Source organism: Alosa pseudoharengus, unplaced genomic scaffold, assembly GCF_046254945.1.
Source record: "Alosa pseudoharengus isolate Yale_2024_CS ecotype anadromous, Long Island Sound unplaced genomic scaffold, YU_APseudo_1.1 YU_APseudo_1.1_scf_21, whole genome shotgun sequence".
Taxonomy (NCBI): domain Eukaryota; kingdom Metazoa; phylum Chordata; class Actinopteri; order Clupeiformes; family Clupeidae; genus Alosa; species Alosa pseudoharengus.
Genome location: NW_027468674.1, coordinates 35945309 through 35968648, shown reverse-complemented (window position 1 = coordinate 35968648; position 23340 = coordinate 35945309). Strand labels below are relative to the sequence as shown.

The 23340-nt window shown below is 40.4% G+C and overlaps 1 protein-coding gene across 2 annotated transcripts in view; it reads right to left on the bottom strand.

The window, feature by feature from the left end:
* Positions 1-23340, bottom strand: part of LOC143138215 (ornithine aminotransferase, mitochondrial-like) — a 118698-nt gene that overhangs the window by 51265 nt on the left and 44093 nt on the right. The window contains exons 4-6 of one of the 2 annotated variants that reach the window (XM_076298714.1): positions 13317-13541; positions 12235-12330; positions 11991-12118 (exon numbers count right to left, since the gene is read on the bottom strand). In XM_076298714.1, the coding sequence (XP_076154829.1) occupies positions 11991-12118; positions 12235-12330; positions 13317-13541 (449 nt within the window). The remainder of the gene's footprint in view (positions 1-11990; positions 12119-12234; positions 12331-13316; positions 13542-23340) is intronic. The other variant, XM_076298715.1, reaches the window with a different exon arrangement.

Below are 23340 nucleotides of genomic sequence, written 5' to 3'. Positions count from 1 at the left end.
TCTTCCCAATCCCAGACGTTCACATTGCATGTTTGTTTGTAATGGATGCAACCGTGAGATAGGCCAGTGTTTCCCAAACTTTTTTTCTGGCGACCCACTTTTTAAAAATGACAGACCATCGCAACCCATTTCACTTCAAATCTATCCTGCAACCACCAACATTGTTTTAGGTCACAGGTTCTCCAACTTTTCTATGCCTCCCCCAACCATACATTGCTATAGGATCTAAATAGATAGATCCTGCTTTGAACACGGTAGTGTTGCATTTTGAGCACCATCAGCGTGAAAAGTTGGAAATGACTACTGAAAAGATACGTTTTAATGCACAACCGAGTTTGGGGAAATTCTTGCATGTTGCGCATTCGTCAGCATAGTAAAGCTGTTTCTGTATTTCTAAAAAAACATGTTGTAGGCTACGTTGCGTTGCAGACAAATGGGTCCATAACACCGTGGACGTCATTTCCAATGTAAACAGCAAATAACTCAAGTCCTTATATTGTATTGTTGTATTATATTATATAGTCGTTATATCAGAACAAGAGGGTTTTGGGCAATAGCCGGAAGAATGCGCCTTTACTTTGGAGTTCGTGAGATAGAAAACGAGAGAAATAGTGTTTAAAATGTCTATTTAAATTGTAGCCTAATATAATGCACTGTTGTGCATTTTAAATCAGAAATAAAAATGTGAGGAGGTTGCTATTAACTTTAAAGATTGCCTCTACAATCGAAACTATCTGCATGCAATTGAATATCCTTATCCGGTCTATGGATGTCTGCTTTAGTTGACAGCACGGTCACTAGATTTTAATCGGTAAAGTTGAGGAACTGTATCTGTTAATGTTCGTGCAAATAGGCGGATTCATGTCCCTTGCAGTTTGCAACTGCGAGGTACAGGTCATGGCAGGCGCCCCACAGAACGGTTTCATTTTGAGAGGTAGATATCCATGCTCTGGCTTCCCCTCTGTGATGCGTTCGTCCCCCAGTTTCATGCGCCAGTTTCATGAGCTTTTATGACAAAACCACAACTGTGGTAGTTAACAAACTACATCCTAATAGAAAACTGTTAACTTTCCTGGTATCAAATGACATATGGTATCAGTTAGACCTATAACACAACATAAATTGTGCTGGGCTGGCGACCCAAATAAATTCTCCTGCGACCCACCCGTGGGTCACGACCCAGACTTTGGGAAACACTGAGATAGGCTATGCGTTTGACGGCAAAGAGTTGTTAACAGACATGAACCAAGACATATAGTAGGCTATAGCCCAGCAGCAATCTAGGGACTGTTCGTTGTTTATTGAAGGGGCCACCGGAGGAATTTTGAGTGCTTCAGTCAAAAGTTGCATGACCCTCCCTTGCCTGCTAGAAATTGTTCAATGACCCTTCGACAGAATTGTTAAAAAAAGACATGACCCTCCCCTTGCCATGTCGCATGTCTTCCGCCTACGCTGCTTTGCGCCACAGCCACACACTGTGATAATGTTCTTAAATCAATCTTTCGTGAGCTTGCATGCTACCAGTCCTTCCTTTTCAAATGTGTTGCGCCTGTTTGCACAATTTCACAAATAATCATATGTGATTGATAATATGACAAATAATCCCTGTGCATGGGGACCGAAACAATGCATGCCAACTTTGTTTATCACGTATTTTAACTTTCCCCCGCTGTCTTGCCGTAGAATAGGCTGTCCCATATTTTAATACTCTCATAACAACCCTGCCATCGGGCCTGTCTCTGTGTTGCCCTGTTGCTACCCCTTGCCCTTCCAACGAAACAGATGTCTTCAAATCATCGTTTTCCTTGCTTGAATGTCATAAACATACAACTTCTTGTAGCAGAATTACGCATAGGCTACTTGGAACATAACACATTTGACAAAGGACAGATGTATCGTAACACCCCCAATTATCACCACTTTTGTTCAGAAATTCTAAAACAACGATGTTTTTTAACACTTCAAAATAACATTTGCTAAATTAACCTTACATTTTTCAGTAGCCATAGGTGTGTAGATTTGAACAATCTGGTTTGGTTCTTAACGGGAGCATTTACTGCCTGGAATATCCGATTTTGTTTACCACGCTCAGAGTTATAGTGCTGGCCTGATGGGTCGCCTATTTACACCGTTTCAACGGCACATGGACAGTTAGACCGAGAATTCTCGTCGTGAAATTAAAATTCCACTGGAGCTCCAAGCGGTTGTGTACACGCAGCCTTACAACACTGTTTACAGCTCTTTGAGTCACGGTAAAATGTCATTTTTGGTACATAGCTAATTTAGATACAGCTATGGTGTGGGTGGTTGCGTCTCATCAGGAGTCCGCTGTCTTGGTTTGTATAGAAATGGATATTAAGTGACACGCAAGACGGTGGAAATACGGGACCGACGGTAATAGGGGGAGTTCCGATATGTTGCTAGTGACAAAATATTAACTTTCAGTGTTTTACGATGTCTTTGTCATGGGGAAGTGTTTTTCCCCATGCATTTATTCTAGGCTACTGTCAGTGACTGCCGTGAGAGAAGTGGGTTCTGTGTTTCGTTCATGTCAGTGACTGACGCGAGAGAAGCGGTGTCTGTGTTGTCAACAACTTTCAGCCATAAGGCTACTTTGAGAACATTTCAATACACCCGACACTGATATTCAAAATGTTGAAAACTATTTCGGCATAGCCTATAAAGCAGTTTAATTAAATGGAATGTTGTTGTAAACAAACGAGCTACTTGGTGATGCTTGGCCTCACGGATGCGCTCGTGCCTTAGATGGCAGGAAAAATCTTCAGCCTATTAACTGACCACCCGATTCACGTTGGCTGGGGGGGAAGGGGGGCCATCAGACATTTGTGGCCCTGCCCCCAACAAATCACACCTTCCCACCTCTGACAGCTTAAAAGAACTCACAGACCTATTCACAAACCTGCAGCATTTTGCCGTGTTTTGAAATCCTATTCAGCTACAGGAGCTTCCAATCATGAGGAAGCTTAACTAATATGCTAATATGCAATAAGCCACCAACAACAACCAAAACTAGGCTAATCATTGTCAAAATCATTGTGTAAATTAAATGTAACATTATTGTGAATCAAATTAAAGGGACACCAGGCAACGTTTTCGTGTTAATTACTCATCTTTGTAAGTCGGTATATGGTTAAATGACTCATTACAGGGCGAATGAAGACTCTCTCGCCCTCCTCTACTGCCTGTAGGAAGAATATCCCGCTTGCAAGTTCAGTGTATCGTACCCGGCGACTGAAGCAGTTTCAGTTTCCATCCTGCATCCACAGCACAGAGGGAGGCTAACGAAACGCTAGCGATTGTTGCAAACATGTGTATAATGGCAGAGCCGGCAAAGAAGCAGCGAAAACCCTTGACGGAAGATGCAAAGAAAAGGAAAAGAGCTTCAGACCGAGCGAGGGGGAGTTTCGTAGAGAAAAAGCATCAAGCTTGCCTGGTGTCCCTTTAAAATGTTCTCTTTTGCAAACGTAGGCATAGTAACAGAATAATTTAATAATGTTACAAAGATACTACATCAATCCGTATGTTTCATTAGGCTACTAGGCTATTTGTTTTGCCTTATTCTTAAATCATTTAGGCTAGGCCTTTTTATTCAGGGGCCGTATTCACAAAGAATTCAAAGGCTAAAAGTAGCTCCTAACTGGCGAATTTAGGAGCAACTCCTAAAAATAATGGGCGTGTCACTCCTAACTTTAGGACTCCTAATTTTTTTCACAAAAAGTAATTCACAAAGCATTTTAGACCTAAAAGTAGCACCTAAGTCTGGGACAGCTTAAAAGAAGTCGAGAGGACTCCTAACTCACTAAGACCTATTCATAAACAGCTTTTTGTGGCATTTTACGTTGCGATGTTTTGAAATGCGCTATGCGGCAACAGGAGCTTCCAATCGCGAGGGAACAATTTTGCATTCATAAAAGGAATGTAATAACGCCCCAACAACAAGCAAAACTACTCATTGTTAACATGTAAATTAAATGTAACATTTCATTATGAATCAAATTAAAATGTTATCCTCTTTGCAAATGTAGCCTATGCATATGGTGACAGATTAATTTAATAATGTTGCAAAGGTACTGCATCAATCCATAGGCCTATGTTTCATTAGGCTACTAGGCTTTGTTTTGCCTTACTCTTTATTCATTTAGGCTAGGCCTTTTTATTCAGTTATTAATCATCTTCCGTCCTTCTCACTACTCTGTCAGGGAAGGGAGGTGTTTGGAATCATTCCCGCGTTACAATCGTCAGCCAATCAAGGTGGTCACTTCAGTCAAGCTCGTGCATGAGTAATGACTTCATCTATAGCAACGAAGACTCACTCCTAGTTTAGGAGTTGTCTAAAAGGCTTTGTGAATAACTTTTAAGAGAAAACTCCAAGCTAAAATCTTTTAGTGCGATTTAGGAGTAGCCTACTCCTAGTGGTAAGATAAAAGCCTACGGCCCCAGTTATTCATCATCTTCCGTCCTTGTGTAGCGCACGCATTCTGAGACCTGTCACCTGTCACTCATCATCGTAAGGGAGGTGTTTGGAATCATGCCCGCGTTACAATCATCAGCCAATCAAGGTGGTCACGCTTGCCCATTTACACAAATTAATGGTCGAATATTACTGATGATCATTGTTATTTAAGAACATGCAGTGTGTGTAGGGCACCAAAAACATCTTGCTCGTAAAAAAGCATCATAGGCCTACCGCACATTGTGGCGGGTCTGTTATTTACTGTAGGCTGCGCAAACCACAGGGCAAGCCTGCATTCGAGGCCTTCTGTTGAAGAATTTTATATAAAGCCTGCGCTAACAGTAATCCTCCTGCCCCTGATAGGCCTACCACAGCTGTGGATATGTGTGGGATGTTCAAGTAATAACACAATCCAATGTGTGTCTCAATTGTCCCCCGCTGACCACCTCACACATTTCTCTAGATTTTGCAACGAATTTACATGACAAAATGCCATAAAATATGCCAGTTATACGGAGTCAAATACGGAGAGACATAGGCTACTTTATTGTTTTTAACAATACCTATGCTACTCACAAAAATGTAGGCATGGGGACATGATGAAGTAGGCTATCCAACTGTCGTGTGTTTTATTGTGATTACGAGCCAGTGGTTTTCAAACATGCGTGACTCGGACATCTAACTAAATGCAACAGACTCATATCGTCCTCGCATTCGCAAAATGAGGACCAGTGTTTTGTCAAATTGCAAATAGCTATTCGTTTTAACAAATTTTTATGATAGTATGCTTTTTGTATAGGCTACTATCTTAATCTTGGAATATCGGGAGGGAAGTGGCGCGTCTGCAGTCAGCCAAATATGAATGTAATTCTGCGGCATAAAGCAGATGTATTTGTTTATTGTACAGAAAAATAGAAATGACATGTCAAGCAGTCAATTGACTACATTGCAGTCAAGAAGTAGGGCAAATTAAGACACTGTTTTGATTTACGTAGTTGCATTGCCCCGAACACTGATATTAACATAGCAGATTTCGATTTTCGCTACCACCGTGTAGTCAAGCCTTAAGCCATACCCAAGTAGCCTTAATCGAGGTAATGTTTAATTATGCATGATTTATTTTGTTATTGAATTCGTAGGCTGGGATTCCTCTCGGTAACAATGTTTGGTAGCCTCCTGCTTTTTCAGAAGGGGCGGGAGTCAGGCTACTGACAGAGCGATGTACAGTGGCAGAGCGACGCACAGTGGCTGAAAGTGGTACTAAAGCTTCACGCAGCTTCACGCCTCGTAATGCGCGACTGAAGTGGCCATTTGAAAGCGATGCCCACTGTAATACTATCTAGCGACGTTTTTAACAGGCTACGCTATAGAGGCTTAGACAACTATGACCCACGTTTTGGTTTCGTAAATTAATTTGCCCTACTGCAATGTAGTCAATTGACTGCTTTGACATGTCATATTTATTTTTCTGTACAATAAACAAATACATCTGCTTTATAAGTATAGTATAAGTATATATACTTTTTTGATCCCGTGAGGGAAATTTGGTCTCTGCATTTAACCCAATCGGTGAATTAGTGAAACACAAACAGCACAGTGAACACACAGTGAGGTGAAGCACACACTAATCCCGGTGCAATGAGCTGCCTGCTACAACGGCGGAGCTCGGGGAGCAGTGAGGGGTTAGGTGCCTTGCTCAAGGGCACTTCAGCCGCGGCCCACTGGTCGGGGCTCGAACCGGCAACCCTCTGGTTACAAGTCCAGAGTGCTAACCAGTGGGCCACGGCTGCCCAACAATGCCGCAGAATTACATTCATATTTGGCTGATTTCTGCAGACGCGCAAAAAAAACACTGCCACTTTCCTCCCCATATTCCACTATTCACACATCAGACATCAGGGGGGTATTCCAAGTACATGGTTTAGTGACAAACCTGGGTAAGTTAACTCAGAGTAAGTGGTAAACCTCCTACAACAAGAGCCCTATGGTATTGTTTTGTTAGGAGAATGAAGCCATACAGTTCTTCTATTAGGAGCTTTACCACCTACTCTGAGTTAACTAACCGTTTCCCAAAAGCTAACTACGTTAGCAACTAACATGGTTGAAACCATGTAAGTACGACAAAACTGTTTCCCAAACGATAGTTTGAACTATGGTGGTCAAAGATGTCACTGACGCCAGTTATTTGTTTGCAAATTAATAATTATAAATATATTTAGGTTTATAATTGATATTTACACTTCTAACCACCATACATCCATATTTTAAAATGCCCAAGGCAGAAAATACATAAATGAAAAGTCAATTTGCAGCCACGTGCACGTAAGTCAAAGTCACACACCTGCAGATAATAATAAGGTGCGCAATTTTTGACGAGTCAGTTGAGAATATGTAGCCTTTGATTTTCATGGAGAAGGGGGGGGGGGGGGGGTTCATTGTTAGTTTACGCAAACCAGGCCAAGAAGGCTGATTCTGATTGTGATAATATGATCAGCACAAAAGATAAACTTAGGTAAACAACGATGTGAATATTGTTGTCAAAATCTTAACCCAGATTCGAACTCTTGGACAGGGGACTGATAACTGCTGCGCAACGGCGGCTGTCATCAGCCGGCCTTAACGCAATGCGCCACAGAATTATGTGCAGGTGTGCCCGTTCACGTGCTACTAAACGTCATTAACCACCTTAGTCCAGACTACTGAACCTTGGAAACTATCATGGTCCAAACTTACAAAGTACTATGTAAGTATGACAGTTTTTGGAAACAGTCGTAACTTACATGTTGGTTAGTTGAACGATGCATCGTGTTAGTAAAAAGCTAACCTCCGTAGTTGTACGGGAAACGCACCCAAGATCAGCTTGTAGGCCATTAGCAATCTGTTTATTTTATTTTATGAAGCCTATACAGTAGATCACTTGCCACATTCTCACTTTCAATAGACAGATGCAATAGCCATTGGTCAAGTATTGAGTATAAACCAATTAAGATAGTAGCCTATACAAAAAGTACTTCATACCATCATAAAAAATTCGTTAAAACGAATAGCATTTTGCAACTTGACAAAACACTGGATTAAATATCGTAGGCACAGGAGAAAACTTGTACATCCATTGGCCCGTGGGGAGATCACATGCCAGTTGCCTCTCCCTTCAGTGCTATGACTCTGTTGATGACTTTGTCCAGATGGTCTATGTATTTATCGCAACGTTCGCCTGTGAGTTTGTTTCGCCAAAAAAAACTCCATTGCAGATATCAATGCGTCTTTGTTCATGGGTTTGGCCTCACAGCAGAGGCTTAGACAACTATGACCCACGTTTTTATTATTAATTTGCCCTACTTGTTGACTAGCCTGGCTAGCGCCACCACTTCTCAATGAGACGTGGTCTGGGAACCAAACGTTAATTTTCTCGTATTTGAAAAAAATGCCCAGATCCGTTTATTGGGTGCCACGGATGTCTATCAAATGCGTCTGTGCATAGCTCATCATCGTCTTGCTTTCCCCCTTGTTCTGTGATTGGTCTCCTATCTCAGGCGAAAATTTGCTCCATGGTCTCCAGGCTGCCTTAGCAGCATGAATCAAATCGCGCGCAAGGCAGCATGGGAACACCCAGGCTACTTGTTGACTGCAATGTAGTCAATTGACTGCTTGACAGGTTATTTTTATTTTTCTGTACAATAAACAAATACATCTGCTTTATGCCGCAGAATTACGCACTTGGCCAGCCTATAGAACGGGCACATTTTGGAGAGAATAGAGAATGTACACACGCAAGAATCTGTAGGCTATTTGTGGCGGGTTACCAGCAAACAATGTTTAATGCATTAACTTAAGACGTCAAACATCTTGGGTTCTTGAACTTCTTCCATTCATAGAAATAATAATAATAATAAAATGTATTTATATAGCACTTTTCAAGCACAAAGCACAAAGTGCTCTACAGACAAACAAACAAAACAAAGCAAAAAACAAAACAATAGTAATGATAACAACAATAATAATAATAATAATAGTAATAATAATAATAATAATAAAAATTATAAAATAGTAAACTACCAAACTACAAACTTAACTAAATGTATATAAAACAGAAAATAGAAAAGGTATACAGTATAGTACCCAAGACAAAATAAACAAACAGAAATGATAATGATAATAAATTAGCAGAGACATGAGTGAATCATTCACTATTTAAGGAAAGCAATTTTATATAAGTGGGTCTTTAGACTAGATTTGAAAACAGCCACAGATGGTGCAGATTTGATGTTATAAGGGAGGCTGTTCCAAAGCTTGGGTGCTCTAACTGCAAATGATCGGTCACCCCTAGTTGACAGTTTACTTTCTGGAACAACTAAAAGTCCCAGGCTGGAGGATCTGAGGGGCTGAGCTGGACAGTAGGGGGTTAATAAATCTGTTAAATAGTCAGGTGCCAAACCATGTAATGCTTTATAGGTAATAAGGAGGATTTTAAAATCAATCCTAAAACTCACTGGCAACCAGTGAAGATTGGCCAGAACTGGGGTGATATGTTCCCTAAATTTAGACTTTGTCAGAAGTCTGGCTGCTGAATTCTGAACAGTTTGTAAACGAGAGATGGAATGACGATTTAAACAGGTGAATAAGGCGTTGCAGTAATCAAGTCTAGATGAGACAAATGCATGTATAATTCTCTCTGTGTCCTTTAAAGAAAGCATTGATCTGATTTTGGAAATGTTTCTCAGTTGATAATAACAGGACTGCACAAGGAGTTTTACATGTTGGTCAAATTTTAAACCCTAATGTTTCAAGAAGTAGTCTTGTTATTTGAGGCTAAATTTCCAAGAAAAGTCTTAGCTTGATTATAGACTTTGTCAGGGCCAATGAAAAGGACTTCTGTTTTGTCAGAGTTAAGCCAAGCTATGCAATCCTGCAGTACAGTTAGCTTGTTAAGCATGTTTGGTTTGACTGAGAGGTACAGCTGTGTGTCATCAGCATAGCAGTGAAATTATATGTTATGGCGGCGAATTATGTGGCCTAGAGGTAACATATAGAGGGAAAACAATATTGGTCCTAAAATTGAACCTTGGGGAACACCGCAAGTAATAGCTGAGGTAGAGGAAGTACAATTACCTATTGAAACAAAAAATGTCCTGTTGGACAAATAGGATATGAACCAGTCCAAAGCAGGACCCGTTATGCCAACCCATTCTCTTAGTCTTCTAATTAAAATAGCATGATCAATGGTATTCAAAAGCAGCGGTGAGATCCAGCAACACCAAAACAGAGTGCTCACCAGAATCAGCTGCCATTAGTAGTTAATTGGTTAACCTGATAAGAGCAGTTTCAGTGCTATGCATAGGACAAAAACCTGACTGAAATTTCTCCAGGATGCTATTGCCCTTTAACACTTCAGAAAGTTGCATCAAGACCACCTTTTCCAGAATTTTGGAGATAAAGGGCAATTTAGAGATTGGACGAAAGTTTTTTAGAATGGAAGGATCAAGGCCAGGGGCTGGACACTGGCTGTCTTGAAAAGGTCAAGGACACACCCTGAGGAAAGATAATTATTTAAGATTGATAGCAGACTAGGGCCTATAGCACTAAACACTTTTTTGAGAAGAGTGGCTGGTAAAATGACTAGATGAAGGATTCATTGCTGCAACAATGTCAGTGAGAGTCTGTATAGAGACTCAAGACTATAGAGACTAGAGGTCTAAAACAGCTCAGGTTATTAGGGCAAGAAGGGGGGCATGGAACATTAGCAAGAGACATCGGAGATGGGATATTTGACCTAATATTAGCAATCTTATCAATAAAAAATGATAAAAACTTTTCACACTCATCAGCAGAGGATGCCAATACAGTGGCGGGAGTAGGATTCAGGCGATCAATAGTATTGAACAGGAATCTAGAAAGGTTTGAAAAATACTGTGATCTGGCATCTTTGACTGCTTTGTTAGTTTTTTCTAAGGAAGACTGAGGAAGTTAGTTCTTTCAAATGTTGGTAATGAACCAGAAGCTTAGTGGCTTTCCATTTGCGTTCAGTTCTCCTACACAGTCTTTTGAGGCTACGTATTTCATTAGTGATCCAGGGAGATTTGTTAACAATAGGTTTCCTTATAAATAAGAAAATAAACCCACTTCTTCTTTGATTACAGCGGGGAGGGGGGGAAATTATGTATGGATATCTAAAAGCAACGTCATGCACAATAATTTGCACTAGTCATAGTGACGTTTGAGATATCTTTAATTCTGCCTAGTCAAAACTGAATTACAGATATCTGCAAATGTCATTTTAGATGTGTGACAATTTGAATGTCGTTTTCAATTAAGTCATTGCAGATATCTGTAATTCAGTTTTGCCTAGTCAAGAAGCAAGTAAAAAAATGCCTGTTTATTTAATGTGTCAACAGAATATCTGCAAATTCCGCGCAATTCCGTGTTTATAAGAGAATTCCGTTTTCGTGTGTAGATTCTGTGATTCCGTCCATGTTTTCCGCATCGCATACACATGAGTACACACATTCTGGGACTGCTCTGTGACAGACATACTGGAGAGACATTAAAGAGGAATTGGACATTCTGGATGGATATCCCTCTCTGGACCCTTTACTTTTTTATTGGTGAAGCACTGCTTCACCTGTAGTCTTATAGACTACAGGTCTCTTACAGACTACAGGTGAAGCAGTGCGTTATAGTCTGCTTGGCTTACGCACACGTTTTAGCAAAGCAAGCTTTAGTGCAGTGTTTCTCAAAGTGTGGTCCGGGGACCATTGGTGGTCCGCAAGCAATACCAAGTGGCCCGCGAGCAGACGTGGTAAAATATAATATAGATGAGTTGTTTGCAATATTGGTTCTTTCCCTGGCGAAAAACCTGAATTTCCATGACCTACTATAGAATGAATCATACAATATACCGACCAAAGATAGTAGAGAGTAGCCGAATAGTATTCAAGAATCTTTGACTTTTTTTTTTAAAGTGGGAGATGAATAAATGGGTATTTATTAAAGCAAACCTAGGAACCCTGCTAGGTGGTCCGTGCGTTTCTTTTTTATTGGTTAAGTGGTCCTTCGTCTGAAAAAGTTTGAGAAACACTGCTTTAGTGGAATCCTTCTGTTGCCTGCAGAGTATAGCGTTTAAGCAGATTCCTTCTGCAGAGATGCGCTCACTTGTCATCAAAATACCAACATGCTGATTTTGTGCTACTTGCTCTTAAAAGGGAATGGCAGGGGTCACTCATTGGTTTCATGGATGTTACACCCAAAATACACCCATGACTAATTAAGAAACATAAGAACAACCCTTTTGACGTTTGACTTGAGCCTGGCGCAGAGACAGTTTTACACAACTCTATCTTAATTTACAACATTATGAATAATTGTTCACACATTACAGATCATTCTTATGTGCAAGTGACCGACCAAATTAAAGGTAAAATCTATGTCCCCCCTCTTCGAACTGTGTGTGGTTTCACAGACTACCTCCCATTTTATAACCAAATCCCTTGATGTTTACTTTGTCAGGAATATAACCTACCTCTAAAGCCGGGATATCATTGTAGGGGATGAGCTCAAACCCAGGCATGAATGGACCAAAGCCATCATAACTGCTCGGGTCAGATGAACTTGATATTGCTGCCATAGTCCGGCCCCAGAAGTTTCCACCTAGGAGGAAACATGGGGAGGAAAGTACACCAAGGAATGCAACATGGGGTGCTATCTGACTGGGCTGGTGTGTATTAATATGGCTTTCAATTACAAAAAGGTAAAATAAAGCATACTTGCAAAAATGATTTTGGCTTTGTATTTTGGAATCCCCTTCACATTGTAAGCCCATTTGCGAGCAAGCTTGCATGCTGTCTCTCCACCCTCAACACCTGGGGAATAAAGACAAAGATATTAAAGATCCTTGAATCCTGGAATGAAGCAATAAATCACACATTACAAACAAATAAAACGACTCAGTTATTCTACAGTCGCCTTCTACGAAATCCCTGATGCTCTCTAACAGGGGTGATCTCTGATCACAACCACTTAACCAATTTGGAGCAGGCTTTATACAATAACCACAGAGGCACTTTTATACAACCAATGCCCACCGAATAAAATGAATTTTCGAAACATGTTCTCAAGCATAGGAAAAAGTGACTAAGCCAAGGGGATCTTTCCAGCTGCTGTGGGTCAGACATGACACAATATATAATTTATAGATATAGATAATTGAGTTAAAGGACAATTCCGGCGCAAAATGAACCTAGGGGTTAATAGCACATGTGTACCGAGTTCGACCGTTCTAATATGTTTTCATGCTAATGGAATGTGACCAGTTTTATTGCAAACTGCTAATTAGCTTATAACGCTAGTCTTAGGGACACAGAGTAAAGTAAAAAGAAATCGCTATTTCTATACCACTAACAAGGCTCTAAATAGCACCACACTTAGACAAAACATAATGAGGGTCACTACATGTAAACATAAGCATTGAGAACTTCATAAGTGTATAGACAGTTTCTTAAAAAATATATAGTTTAGAAAGACAGTACCGTTCACGTATACAGGCAATACAGGCGGGCGCCATCTTGGAAAAAGTCTTGTGACAGTTCAGATCACGTTGCAAGACGTTGGACTGGTTGAATGCTGTGCAACGTGAGTCTTTCTAAACTGCCATCGAAGTGTGGTGCTATTTTGAGCCTTTTTAGTGGTATAGACATAGTGATTTCTATTTACTTTACTCTGTGCCCCTTAGACTAGCGTTATAAGGTCAAACTTGGTACACATGGTTCCCCCTAGGTTCATTTTGGACCAGAATTGTCCTTTAATGTACAATTTGCAATGAATTAGTGAAAATTGCTGTGCTCCTTACCAGTGTTCATGGGCAGGACCTTGTCATAGCCAAACAAGGTGGTAATGAATTCCTCATAGGCACCCAGTATGTTGTTGTAGAAAGCACGGGATGTCAGGGTTAATTTGGAAGCCTGGGCATTGAGTGCAGCAATGATTTTAGGATGGCAGTGGCCCTGGTTCACGGCACTGTATGCACTCAGAAAATCATAGTACCTGCGGCCTTCAACATCCCAGACGTAAATACCTGGAAAACACAGGGTACATTATTAAGACAGCTGATTATTCTGTCTACATCTTCATTCATCATCTCTTTTTTATATACGCTTTACAAATCCAGAAATCTATAGACGTCAATTTTGTTTTTCAACAGGCCGGGCTGGGGAAAGATCTGGCGGAGCTTGCCACTAAAAATCAGTCTTGTAAACAGAATATACTAGCGAACTGACCCGCAAGGTAGGGCTGTGCAATTAATCTAATTTCAATCTCAATTTTGGCTCCAAACAATCACAAAAACAGTATAATCGAGAAATATCAATTATTTTGAACCACACCGAAATTGTAACTAGCGCATTCACTGCTAAGTATATTACTATCACTGTCAATCAAGGCGACCAAATTACTCAGAGAATTTATGGCAAGTTGGCTAATCTAATGTTAGAACACACCTGTTTTTTTTTAAATCAGCACAGTACAGCTTGTCTATTAGCTTGTACTAATGCACAAGGACAATATTAGGCAAACTCAAATGCTACCATTAGATCACCAACACTGATTGTTTGCTCCTTCAGTCCTAATGGATTATGAAACATATTTTCTAAGACCCAGGGGAGACCCTTATAAATAATCGTTAATCGATAATCATGAGTAAAATTTTGACCAAAATAATCATGATTAGGATTTTTTGCCATAATCGAGCTGCCCTACCGCTAGGTATCCCTAGGTAGCCAGAGTGGTAGAGAAAACAGCTAATCAAGCTATATGATGTCCATGGCTGAAGCCTATTAGAAGAAAGAGAACATGACGCCGGCGAGACATAAGAAAAAGTTCATGAACTGCAGGCAGCCAACACTCGAACAGAGTGTGTCGTAGTCGAAGTAGTGTCACAATCATTGCAAACAACTGAGACAGGGAGAGGCGCAATGTAAAGCCACTGACGAAAAACCCGGGCCAAGCAGAGAGAGTAGCACACGCCGTGTTTCACCACAGCTCAACTCCGCAGACTTCGAATCAGATAATGAATTCAGCGAACCTGACACTGAATTTTTCAGTGGTTGAACCAATCATGTTCTTGTATAGGTTATTAAGCACTACTAAGCGAGACTATGTTGCGCATAAAGTGTGCTCATATTTGACAGATATAAGCGAACATCCCGTTTTTCTTCTTTTTTCAAAGTTTTAGATCTGAATGGTGTTGTTTGGATACTAAGTTGTTATTTTTAAACTAAACTAAAAGTGCAAAGCAACAAGGCGATTGCCACAAACTTCTACCTCTGCTTGCCTAATCTGAATTCACCTCGGCCCGGTCGGAAGATACTTTCTCTTTAGGCTAACATAGCTATCGATTCGCGAGGATAATTTGCAAGGTGTTGTTTGATTTGGAGTTGGATTGTTTGGATACTAGGCCAACAAACAAGTAGACATGCTTTTTCATTGCGTAGACTACAACTACCAAGTTGAAATCAAAGTAGCCACATCTACACGTGAACACACACACAGATATACACACACTTACAGAATCTGACAGAAATACATTGTTATTAACATGACCAGTCAAACAACATATGAGTCTCACAACACACCACACACACATATTTCTGTGTTACACACAGACACTTGCACACACATAACACTGACCTGCCTGCACATTGCAAACACAGGAAAGATCCACACACACACATGCATCCTCACACACACAAACACACACACAGGCTGACACAAAAACGTTCTAATTGTCACTTGTGAAAACACACACAGACAAAGAGAAACATCATTGCAACCTACATATTTGGTGAAGTGCCATCTAGTGAGTATCATTGTCACAGTGTAAAACGTCACACCCAACAGGAAGTGATTAAGTGTTCCCAATGTATAAAACTTGCAAAAACAAATTGCACACACATCAGGGTGGTATTCCAGAAAGCAGGTTTACTGGCTTAACTGGGTATGTAAACCCAGAGTTAGCGGTAAACCTGGGATTTCAGTTCCAGAAAGCTCAAAAATGATCAGGCTATGTAAGTAACTATGGTAACATAGGCTCTGAACTTAACCTGGTAGGGGGTAGGTTTTGTTCAGGTTATGTTCAATTATGTTCGGTTATTTTAGTGCATGTTCAATCAGGCCGCTATTTTTACACTTGTCACACAATGGCGTTTCATTTTGACGAAGGTCCGATTGACAAAGAAGCACAAAATCATGTAATAATCATCCGTGCAATTCACCGTGAGAGGGCGATAAGACCACGACATCACATGATAGCCTATCCATTCTTTTCCAAACGAGTTTTTCAAGAGCGTTAGAGTTTTTCAGCTGAATCCTAAATATAGGCTACTTGAAAAGCATTCTCCATCCCTACATTACGCATGGTGGATTAGAATAGAATAAAATAAATCTTTAATGTAGGCTAGCTAGCCTACACCATATGGACATTTGTGTTTGGCTCACAGGTCGGTGCGTAAAGTTTGCCTTGCGCTAAAGCAGTTCCTGTGTAACTTCATTCGTTTTCCTGGACACAAACCCACGAGGATCATTAAAGTGTAGTTTCACCAACTGGCAGGTCAGCATCACTTATTACATTTTCCAAATGTGCACCGAAATGTGTCCAATAGGCCACCCATGCCTTCCGACATTTACCCTTCCGATGATGGAGCGCAAAAGTTTAACTTGGCCCACAGCTGCAGGACCCGCGTTAAAATAGAAAACAATACGTGATGTCCAGTGAATTATTTAATTGTTCTTTTGACATTAAATAGGCTATCTTAAACATACGCATTTACACGGTCAGTTAGGCTATTCTCTGCCAAGCAAGGTCTCGGACGCAGGCGCTTAAGTATTGCTCTTTTTTTGTTATTACAGTTCTCTCCTCCTCGTAAGCCTCGACTACTCAGCCTCTAAAAAATACGGTGCTCTTCCTTTCGCCGGTTTCACTCATGGTTTCGACTCAATAGATGATACCTTTATAAGTTCTCCGTGAACGTGCACAACTCTAGGTTATCTAACACAGGGTTGATTGAACTAACTGGTAACCGGTGTTTTGGAACCGACAGCTCGGGTTTAGTCGCCACAGGTTCAGACAACCCAGAGGTTAAGTTTTATCTCAGTGTTGGTTAAACCTCCTTTCTGGAATACCCCTCAGATATGTGCACTGACACTTGCACCACATGTGAGTGCATTGTTGGTTTCCCAAAGGGCACGGTTTGCGGAGCCACACGTATTTGGGCCCGCCATGGCCGCTTGCGGCTATATTTGAATTTCGATTTCGCTTGGGCTCCAATCACAAAAAGAGTATAATCGACAAAAAACGATTTTGCCACACTCTGTTAAGAAATAGGGTTTTTGGAAATCGATACAATTTCAACTCATAAAGCGCACTGATTCACATTGCTTATTTAAGCCCTGCACTCGACACACCCCAACCCTCTGCACAGGCCACTCAGTTTTGGGTTGCGTGTGATTAACATTGATTGTTTGCTCCTTCAGTCCCTCCCAATGGATTATGAAACATATTTTCCATGACCCAGAGCAGAGGTTTTCAACTGATTGTGAACCAGGGACCACCATTCTGACTAATTACGCAACCCCAGGACCACCACTGAATAAAAATACTGATTCCCACATTGAAACTACATTACTGAATCCATGGTCACGGACCACTAGCAAAGTCCTCACGGACCACAAGAGGGCCACGGACCACTGGTTGAAAACCCCTGACCCAGAGGATAAGCCTCTCGGTTAGCCTACATTTAAAGTTGCAAACTTAGAAAATCCGTGAGGAAACTAAACACTCTGACCAGCGTGGCTAACTTATTAGCTATCCAACCATTGGTTTCAACCAGTGCTGCTTTGGCAGGTGAAGCAGAGAGCCAAAAAAAGATAACTAATGAAACTAGAAAATGCAATTCCAGGGAATTACCATTGCATGTAAATGCAAAAAAGCTGCTGTGTATAACATTAAATTACTTACAGTATGATTATTCAGATTACATAGACGTATCCAGTATTCTTGAAAACCAGTAACTTGATTAGATGTTAGCTTAGAGTATATGACAGTCAGTAAAAATAAATTGTTAATTCAATATTGATCAACATTCTTTGTTTTAATACAGCAGAATGATACTCAGAATACACTAATGAACACTTAACAACCAATGTAAGCTTGAAGTAAAAAAAATCACAGTTGTGTGTGTGTGTATATATATACAGAAATTGATAATGCCAATCATATTATCCTAAGACAGATCTATTTATCAGTGGTAATTCTGAAATGGCAGCAAGAGCTAGAGGTCTCAGTTAATTGTAATAAATAGGTCACTTTTGATGGTGATATACTGAAGAACAAGATTCAGCCCTTCAGATGATCAGTTTTAGACAGAACTTAGGTTAGAATCTTAATTTTCACACAGCACAGCTCAGGTCTAAAAACAGAGGTCTAACAGCACAGCTAAGTTTCACAGATGTCACAGGACATGATTCAAATGTATGCATGCTTCATATAGTTGTCAGCATAGTCCTCCTGCAACAATATAATACTCAGAATGTCTCAGTGTAGATCTCAGATCTACGTCTATAGTTCAAAGGTATGTGCAGATATGTTGACATATGGTCACATGTTTTTTAGGAATTAATGTTAGTTTTAATGTCAGCGATGTATGGTTGGCAGAATGTGCACACAGACAGGCACACACATAATGTAATACACGGTCATCACCACACTGGTCTGGTCTGGTCCCTAAAAGACAAAAGCAAACAAGTTAGAGTTATACCAAAAACATGGAATGTGTACAAATGTTCAATACAACTTAGATATTTAAGTGAGGTTGTTGCACCATAAATCTGTAATGGTAGTTAAATATACTAGCCTATAGTATCTCACTAGCCTATTAAATATACTAGCCTATACTAGCCTATAGTATTTCACTGCAAACAAAGCAACATTGTGTGTTTTATTAATTTCTGTTCAGATAGTTGACAGTCAAACAGTTTAAAGTAAACAGCTTAGAACACTTTGGCAAAGGGTGTTGTTGCTGTTGATAATCATAAACTGGAAAGGGTGGACCATTCTGATATTAAGCATCTTGATAACCAACTAGGCTACACTATATCTTACAGCTTGCTAGGTCTGTTATCCACATTTTTTCTACAGATTACGATGTAGGCCTACTTTAGGATGTAGCCTACAACAACTGGGAAGCTTTAATTTATAGGCCAGAATAATGCAGAAATGAGTAGCCTAGGCCAAGTAAACATACTCTGTAGCTATGTTGACAGCACAAACGTTATACCTCAACTTCTGTAGGCTAGTGTGTTTTAACAATACTTTGGTCATATGGTCCGTTTCCAAACAGTAAGGTTTTCATCAGATCCCTTTCCACAGCTTATCAAGAGCCAGATAGTATAACGCTAGTTAAAACGCTACTGGTTAGTGAGCAAATGTAACGTTAACGTCAGTGCTCAGCTGGGAGCGACGTTAGGTTTGAATGTCATTAGCTAAAGTGACGACTTATCAACGTTGATTAGGTGGGTTTCATAACTTTCCTTACATAATAAATATCAACGAACAGGATAAGTGCTAACGTTAGAACTACCGAGTTTGGCTACTTGTGACCTATCATTTCATACATAGCCTAGGCCTATAGTAGAATGCTACATAACATAATGTTTGACGACATAAATGAGTCAAATACCAAAAATCGGACCACTTACCTTGTCAGTAGTTAGACAAATGTGCCTCTGGAGGAGAGTTTTACGAGCAAGTAAAGTATCACGGCAGGTCAAAACGTTCAGAAGATTCACAGCTCCAGTGATAGAAAGATTGCAGAGGACCAGCTGTTGATTGCTTTCAGGTGCGGGTCACGTCATAATGCTAAAAGTTGCCGCCACGGCGGTCAATGTTAAGTCTATGGGATTTTATTGCTCTTTTATCGTAAATATCTCAAAAAGTATAAAGTTCACAAATATGAAAAATACATTCTACGATTGTCCGTTACAAGAGCTTTGTAGGAGTCTTTGAATGAGGTCAGACGGTTCAGCGGTTTCAGTCGCATTAAACGTTGAATTTGGTCGGAAGAAGAATAATAAGAAGAACAGCGATAATAGTCCATTGCATTTACATGCAATGCAAATATGTAGGAGAGGAGAAAGAGAAAAGCTGTTAATATGCTGCTACAGAGAGCCAACTGCTGTAGAGAGCAGGGAGAGAGAGAGGGCAGCAGCAGCAGATGCCCATGCAGGCACCCCTGTTAGAGCTGTCTTTTGGGCACTTGTCCCTTTTGCCCCAGCCCACCCTGTACTTGGCAGAGATGTAGGCAAGCCTACACATGACAGAAGTAGTATTCTAAAGAAAAGGAAATTTTTATCAGATCAGCAGCAAACATGTCATTGGATTTAATCCAATATGCCTGAATATGCCACACACCACAGTATGTAGGCCTAATCACAATTGGTTTCCTTATTATATCCTATTAGTGATATTTTTTCTGGGGTTGTGGAAATAACAGATAAGACTAATGTACCCCTATCCCCCTACCCCCATGAATAATCGTTAATCGATAATTGTGATTACAATTTTGACCAAAATAATTGTGATTATGATTTTTGCCATAATCAAGCAGCCCAAGTCTAAGTTGTAAAACAAGAGTTTGAATCAGGAATCAGGCAGCCATCTTCTGTGCCTTGGCTGTGTGGAAAGCAACAAACTTAAAATGAAAATGCCCAAACCGGCAAGTGTCAGCAACATCTTTGTGGGCTTTGGCAAATGATTTATCGAAACGTCACATATTACCAACCGTCCCGTATGTTCAACCTCTTATGTGTTTGTGTGACTTCATATTCATTCCTATACAAACCAAGACGGCGGATTCCTAAAGAAACGCAAGCACCCACACCAAGTGTATCTCACTTAGCTATGTACCAAAAATTAAATTTAACCGTGACTCAAAGAGCTGTAAACAGTCTTGTAAAGCTGCGTGTACAAATCCGCTTGGAGCTCCAGTTGAATTTTGAATTGCAACGAGAATTCTCGGGCTAACCGTTGATGTGCTGTGAGAAAGGTTGGGAATAGGCACCCAACAGACCAGCACTAAACTCTGAGCGTGGTAAACAAAATCGGATATTTCAGGCAGTAAAAGCCCCGGTAAGAACCAAACTAGATTTTGTTCAAATCTACACACCTATGGCTACTGAAAAATGTAAGGTTCATTTATCAAATGTTATTTTGAAGTATCAAAAAACATAGTTGTTTTAGAATTTTCAAACGAAATGGTTGGTAATTAGCATGTTTACGATACCCGTTTTACCTCAATGCCGTTTTTATGCCGTTACAGCATTCAATTATCAAAGAGCATTAGAGCATTTCTATCAAAAGCCCAGAATAATTCAGTGCTTGCAGACAGGATGAGGCAGATTCAATTAATAATTGTCAATAAATTGTAAACAATCATTTTCTGGGTTGTGCCCAGGGTTTCCCGCAGCACTTTGCAGTTAAGGCGACCGCCTTAGCTACACACGCCTGGTGCCTTAAGTAGACTGTCGTCAAAAGAAAAAAAAAAAGAAAAATTATATACATGTAGGCCTATATACTCTAGGCATACTGTTTTCTCCCTTTCATTTCAAACCGTGACCTAACGCCAGTCTCGGGACGAAGTGCCAAATTTACTACCAAGCACCCTAGACATTTTACCGAGAAAATTTGTTCTGGTGTTACATGGCAACTGGCACCAATGTTAACTGGCTGCGTTGGTGACATTTCACGAGTGATGACATTTCTTTGACAGATGTGGCCGCTTGCTGATTTGTCACTCCTGATGGAATCTGGAGATGAACAAATACAAATATGCATGACCTATTTAAATGTCAAAATTGTCTGTAGTACACTACATGCACTGGACCATATGCCACCAAAAAAATACATACCTAAATAGCCTAATACTAACTCCACGTGGGTATCGAACCTGCTTCCTAAATGAAACCTCTTACATGATAACCATTCATCTACGTAGCCTACTTGCGCCACAAACCAGCTGATAAGTCATAGTGAAATTTACTTGACTTAGGCTATACAATTAGAAGTCAGCTGATATATGATTGTAGCAAGTTAACACGGCTGATCATGGCTACCTACGGTGTTGTCTTGCTACAGCAGTTTCCCAAGCCAGTAGGTCTTCAAGTATCATGGTTAAGTTTTCAACATTTCACTGACTGCTGGTCAGGCTCTCTGTGGCCACCTAGTCTATCTGTAGCCTAAATTCAGAAGCGTTGCTGGTCTAAAAATAAATAAATAATAATAATAAAAAACCTGTGATGGAGGAGGATTGAACCCATGTCGACTGCATGAAAAAGCCATTTGTGGCATTGTTATATTAGAAAGTGACAAATCTGCAAGCGGCCACATCTGTGAAAGACTCGTCATCAATCATGAAACGTCATCAACGCAGCCAGTTAACATGGGAGCCAGTTGCCATATAACACCGCCACCAGTGTGAATGCGTTAAGGCGGAAATGGGAATCTGGGCGGGCTTTTGCTATGTCCAGCCCACCACAGAAGATTGCAAATAAATCTAACTGATCAAAAGCAGCAATAGCAGAGACAGCACATTATGACAATCTTTAAATTCACAAAGTCTCCAGTCATTTAACGGCTGCTAGAGTTGACTGTAGCTCGGAATGCAATCGGTTGCCATAATAGGCTATCCTAAAATCCAGCGATAAAACAACAGCATGAACTCATGAGCGTCTGTCTGCCATATGTATATCCTCTGATTTTTATGTTTACAGATACCTAGGCAATATTTGTAACATTTATTTTGTATAGGGTGACCAGACGTCCCGAAAAATTCGGGACAGTCCCGATATCCAAGCAGTTGTCCCGAATCCCGAATCCTGCCCTAATTGTCCCGAAAATTATACTCAATCAGAATACTGAGTAATTATTTTCTGATAAACATTAAAAACTGTCTGTAGAGAGTCTGAGTCGACTGCATGCAGCCCCCGACGGGAGCTAAGTGTCTGGATGCAGCCTGGCTACTTTGTTTCTTTTTGACGTTCTATAATTAGGCGCGAATATGCACTGATTTCGCGAAGCCGAGGACATTGAATGTGCAGGCAGCGCAGCAGGCAGAGCCAGCATGTGTGCAAAAAAAATACGTCGGAAGTTCGGCCTAATGTCCATGTCATTTTAACATAATCTACTTAATCTAACAATTATTTTGTATTCTTACTTAATGACCCATAATTTTGGCAAGGCTTGTTATTAGCGTTAGGCTATTATCCTTATTCTGAAAAGTCTGATTTGCACTGATTACGCAGTCATTGTTTTTTTTTTTTTCCCCAATGACATTTTGAGTTCATGATTTCTCTGTTGTATTTTGAGGCAGACTTGATGTTTGAATAAAAATGTGTTTTGGTACAGGTTTGAAAATTCGCTGTAAGCCTACCACCCCCCACCCCCCACCCCCGCGAAAAAAAAAAAGCGTCCCGAATTTCAGCCAATCTCATCTGGTCACCCTAATTTTGTATTTGGCCTGTTATAAAATCATGTATTGATCAATTTTCACATTGTGAACCCCGAAGTTGGAGACATGCATATAGACATACTCTGGAATGGCTAACTGTACAGGGGAATGCTTGACACCTTTGTGTTCGGTAAGGTCTGCTGTCTATTCTGATATATGGTTTGTCATGTGTTGAGGGAAGGTTCGCAAAGTATTCCACCGAGATGAATGGGTAGGGAGACGGGTGCAGAATGTAATATGATTAAATTAAAGTTACTTTTCTCGCGAACCGTTTACCACAACTAACGACTAACATAATTTAAAAGCTGGGAAAAAGCT